General features: G+C 35.1%; 1 protein-coding gene across 1 annotated transcript; it reads right to left on the bottom strand.

Moving 5' to 3' along the window:
* Positions 1 to 4326: 4326 nt before the first annotated feature.
* Positions 4327 to 5553, bottom strand: LOC113228262 (acetylcholine receptor subunit alpha-type unc-38-like). The gene has a single exon (XM_026461528.1). The coding sequence runs from the start codon at positions 5551 to 5553 to the stop codon at positions 4327 to 4329; it is 1227 nt and encodes a 408-aa protein (XP_026317313.1).
* Between the last annotated feature and the right edge of the window lie 234 nt (positions 5554 to 5787).

Genomic DNA, 5787 nt, shown 5'->3' with positions numbered 1-5787 from the left:
TTCAAATCGCAAATACCTAATAATACTGCCACTGCGTCCGTCACTCTGAGACATGGGAAATTCCATGTGCCTATAAAACCGGAAGGGTACCTTAGTAGCGTAAACGTAGCGGCAGCGACCACTTCCAGGTTTTAATGCTCCAAAAAAAAAGATATCCAGTCTATTCTTTCCTGTCAACACGTATTTGCGTGGTAGCGCATTGTCGTGAAATATACGAAAAGGTATTCTCATATAAATCTGTCGTTTGTTTTTTCGTAAACACTTTTATTTTTTAATTTCCATTTTTGTCTCCGACAAATGGAGCGAGATGTATTGTACGGGATTTATTGTAGACATTTGTCACGTTGAACGTTTTTCGCTTTTAAATTGTTGGCTTTGGATTATTTGTAGCTTAGGCGCTGTTCTATTTTTGAATATAAAAAAAAAGAAAAAGTTACATCTCCACGTACGTAATGACGGCAGAAAAGAACGTTTTGAAAATTAATTAATAAATATAACGAAAGAGACGTTTAATACACGAACTTTATAATACGAAAAATACAACAAATAAAGTGAAATAAGGAAAAAAAGAACATTACACTACATAGTTGTAATACTAAGCTTATTCACAGTCGCGCTTGTAGGACCATCGGTATAGAGTCAGCCGATTACCAGGCTCTACGTCGTAGTAACTCTCTTTATCTTTTTTTTTACTGTTCTTTTAATTTTTTACTAGCCGATGACACGAATATATCGATGACTTTCTAGAAGTGCGGCCTGTTTTAAAACCACCTAATTGATTAGGAAGGTCGTTTAGAAGACGAACGAGTTGTATTTTTTTATGATAGCAGGTGACAGGACGAACCAGTAGCGCATCTGGTAGTAAGCGACACGCCTACCCATAACAGTTGCAGTGCCACGTAGAGTTTTAAATCGTAAAGATTTGAAAGGCACTGCTAATGTGACCGTTATACAGTGACATATATTGACAAGTCCCATGTGCCTGTGACTTCACAAGTACCCTTCAAAACCGGAACACAAGTAATGCTGATATTACTTGCTTGGCGACAGAAATAGCCAAGACAGTACTTCTGTTGCAAACGCAACAGAATTTTTGTAATAAAATTTAATATAATTTTCAAAGCAGTAATTAAACGCACGTCAAGGGCACATTACGTAGGCCGGGGGTTCCATTTTGGACTAATAAACTTACACCACATACATCTTATTTCATTCCTACCCAATTTAACGAACTTTTGTACGAACTAACAAAGGTCAAAAAGGGCGTTAATTTTTTAATTGTACTTCTATAAGAAACCACCACTGTATGGCGATTAATGGCACTGCTCCTGTAAACCAGCAACCTAATGCCAATATATTACAGTCAACTTAAATCGTCTTTAATTCTACGAGCGCTTCGAGCGAGATCCTCTACATCTTCTACTTGGGTCTGGCAGCTACAACTTCTCCAAACGAACGCTTTCACGACTCTATTGCTACTAAAAGTCGTAATTAGTGATGTCAGTAATAATATTGTCCTGTTAGGTTGTTTCTATTTTATAAATAACCCTGTATAAACTGCACGCCCAAAAAGCTATTGGCTATATTTTAAAATCTAAAAGGGTACCATCGACAGTTTAGAACGTCCGTAACCAATAACGTTTAGTTTCCTGTTGGCTGAATATATGACTCTATCGTTACTTCCATTACCGGTCGTTAATTGGTGTGCTTACCCTGCAAATATATTTGTTTAGCAAAATGTTTGTAAAATGGTAACATTTTCTCGATAAAAGCTATTTCAGCATAGTGTGAAATTGCATGCGTCATCAGAGTAGATATCCGAGGAACCTATCACACAGATTCAGATTCAGATTCATTTATTTCTCAAATATAACATTACAGTATAAATTGCACTACATGTCAAAGTATAAGAAATTATATTGAGATCGTCAGACAAAAAGGAAAATTATAAGAAAAGCACACAATAATTAGAAAATTAACAATTCATTATATAATATTGTTGTCATTAAATTATATATCAAATATCATTCTCCATCAAGGATCGTCATAGGTTGATAACAATTATACAAGAGTATGTTAATGCGGTAAAAATTAGAATAAAAATAGAAAATACTGAATTCGTTACAATTTAAAGTCTATAAATTCTTTTACAGAGTATATAGGATTTTTCAAGAAAAGGTCTTTCACGCTTGGCATAATAAGATGACAACTTTTCGTGAGAGAGTACAGTAGAGCTCCTTGTGAAAGAGTTCCTAACACAGTATGTAACTGTAACTGTTATGGACAGGCGTGACGCTTACCACCAGGCGCATGACTTGTTCATCCTATCATTTAGTATCATAAGAAGCAGAGAGGCTTAAAGGATTCTGTGAACGAAATTAATCGATACCTTTTTATTTATTTATTTATTTATTTCATTTTATACCTTAGATTTCTTTTTTCACAATTTCTTCGTACAAAGTTATAGCTATGTTAGTTATACTCGTATCTATAAAAATATTTAAAATATAATATACATATTTCAATCACCGCTTCGCGATGCCATTTGAAATCGCACAGAAGTGATTCATAAATATACATACATATACTTCACGCCTTTTTCCCATCGGGATATGCAGAGACAACAGTCTTCCACTTGCTACGGTCCTGACACACATCTTTCGCCTCATCAACACGCATCAATGCTTTCATACACGCTCGTCGGTTAAGGGTACTCTTGACCTGGCCCTTCTTTAGGATGGCCTCAATTTGGTCATGATAAGTTCTCCTTGGTCAGCCCATACCAACTTGCCCGCTCACACTCGCCTTATAAATCTGTTTCGTCACTTTTCTTTCATTCATTCTCTCTACATGTCCGAACCATCTAAGCATCCCTTTCTCTATCTTTGTCATATCTTCTTCCACGCCGCAACGCTCTCTTATCACACTGTTCCGTAATTTATCCATCCGAGTCACTCCAGCCATACTCCTCAAAGCTCTCATTTCTACTGCATTAATTCTACTTTCATGCTTCTTCTGCCAAACCCAACATTCACTACCATACATAAGTGTAGGAACCAGCACCCCCCCATGCACAGCCAATCGTGCCTTTTTAGACACTTTCTGGCTGCCCATGAAGGTATGCAAGGCACCATTCACCTGATTCCCTGCGTTCACTCTTCTTTCAATGTCTCTTTCACATTTTCCATCACACGTAAACATAGAACATGTAGTCAAGTCAAGATAGTCAAGGCTGTTGGAGATTATTTTCAGGATACTATTGGAGCTGCGCCTCACCCTGCACATTAGTGAACAAGATAGAAAAAACAATGCAATTGCCATAAGCCTCAATTACTATCAGAACCGATGTCGCCAAAACTCACACATTCTCAATTTGAAACCACTTTGAAACACTATGAAATCTTAATATTGATTGCCCGTAGTTTCAAATTTAGAAAGAAGTTAACATAATTTAAACTTTACCCTGTTGGCATAACGTTCAAAGTTCGATACCATCAATACCTATTATTGAAAGTTACAACGTTTCGATATCATATCGAAATTTCAATCGATATGCTGCCATCTAGCGGTTAATTGCTGAACGACGACGATTTGGTTTTATTAATTTAGTTCTACAAAATAGAAGAGACCATTATTCCAGGGTTATATAGGTATAAGGTTAACTTTCGTTTCTTGTAACAAAAAATATTTCGACAAACAGACAATAGAAAAATTACTAAAATAATTAAAATTAAAATAATTCCCGATGATATGAAATGCCACCACGATCAATATTTTTGGTGCAGCTATCATTTTTGTACTCCAAAACAGCACAATAAGGCATTTTTCTAGGATTTTAGAGAATTCGCATGAAAGAATAACCACACCATACCATACAAAATACGAAAATGGCGGACTTAGGTCAGATAGGTCTTTCGACACCTTATAGTAGGCACGCGTCAGACGCTACCTAGCCACTTCTACTGTATTTATTGTTCTGTGCTAATGAAGCACATCTTTTACACCTTAAAAAGACCCATATAGGGAGTTTGTGCCATTAGAAACAATGTTTTTTGAAGTCGTATAAAGGTAGGTTGAATTAGGTAAAAAACAAGGTTGAATTAGGTCACTTTAATTCTAAAGGTTATACGCATAATGCGTTATATATACGTTGCAAAAGTTTAAAATGAAATGATGTGAGTTTAACGTTTTAATGAGGAAACAAAATTGTAAATTAAGGATTTTAATGTTTAAAACATATTTGATAAATCAACGCAATTTAAACAAGAATAATATGTAGTCTTATAGAGCGTCCTCAGTTACTATTTAATGTGTCATTAATACATATTATGAAGGTAATGGCACAAAAAAAGGCATGAAAAGCAAAAACAAACACAAGTACACAATGACACAAATAATAATAAAAGCTGTGTTAACAAAATTTGTAAAATCGTTCCAATCCTCCGTAGCTTTCCTTTCTATTTCTTCTGACAAAGTCAAATAATTGATTTCAGCTTCCCATTTTGGCCATAAAAGATGCTTTATAAAACTGTTATTTACATAATTATTTAACAAACTTACAAATGAAGGTGGTGGTACTTTCCTTTTTCTCAAAAATTTAAGAGTAAAAGTCAAAAGAACACTTATACAAGCCAACAATAGAGAGCCTCGAGTGAATAGCAGAATTTTAGGAACATTCCGACTATGCTTCGGCAAATTAAAACTGATATTATTTAGTATTATATAGTGTAACCATAAGCTAATATACAATAGACCTAATCTTACATCATTATTCACACATAATAAAGAAGAAATCAGTGTTAATAATAATATTATTACCGATGGAACTACAACTATTGAACCGAGTAATTCAGATTGTCGTTCAAGTCCAAAAGTGACGGTTAGTTGTTCAGTTTTGTTATGATCTTCTGTTTGATTATAAGATACAACAGTCCAACCCATCAAATATTCGTTGCCCAACATGCCAATCCCTTTTTTATTTGCAAAAGTAAATTGCACGTTAGGTTTTGTGACTGATCTGATCCACTCGCCGAAACGGAAGGTACAGCTTTGAGTATCGTATGGCCAGTTTTGCAAATCAGTGCTGCAGAAGGTTTGGTAAAGTAATTTCGGGTAACAGATCACCTTACCAGTGTATCTTACTCGACACAACGTATAGAGAAAGTCGTAGTCAGTGGTGTCAGCTGTATTAAAGAGTCTAAGACCGGGGGTCCAAATCTTGTAGCTCATTATTTCGGTCTTTGCTAAATTTCCGTATTTCGCTGGGTCCCAACTTAATCTTTCATCGTTCCAGATTAACACAACCCAGCTGTATATGTTAAATAATTCCTCATCATCTGAAAATTTTGCTGTTTTTGGATAAAATTTCACACCTACTACTATAGGTTTGGAGTTGTTGGTTTTTGGTGGCAAATTAGTATTGAAATTGCACAGTAAATCTTTGACCAGTTGGTATTCAAATGAAGAATCTCTTGATGAATTATCCAGCACACAGTCTTCACAGAAAAAAAGACATGGTAATAATATAAATATAAAATATATCAACGGACACATGTTGTACATTCGAGATATATTTTTGGACTGCTTTGGCGATATGAGAGAATATCAAACTATGAAATTTTATATTCGAATACGCCCCTCGTGATAACTGCGTAATTTTGAAACAGTTATAGATAAAAGTGTAATCTGTTTTAATTCAGTTAGCGCATTTGACCTCCATCTCATCTGATCACAAGTGACGATGAGTTTTTTTACAACAGTCTTGTCAAAAAGCAGGCAGGAATTTAA

This window comes from Hyposmocoma kahamanoa, unplaced genomic scaffold, assembly GCF_003589595.1.
Source record: "Hyposmocoma kahamanoa isolate Upper Pololo Valley unplaced genomic scaffold, ASM358959v1 224, whole genome shotgun sequence".
Classification (NCBI taxonomy): domain Eukaryota; kingdom Metazoa; phylum Arthropoda; class Insecta; order Lepidoptera; family Cosmopterigidae; genus Hyposmocoma; species Hyposmocoma kahamanoa.
Note: the sequence above shows the minus strand (reverse complement) of the source record. Positions and strands in the feature narration are given on the sequence as shown.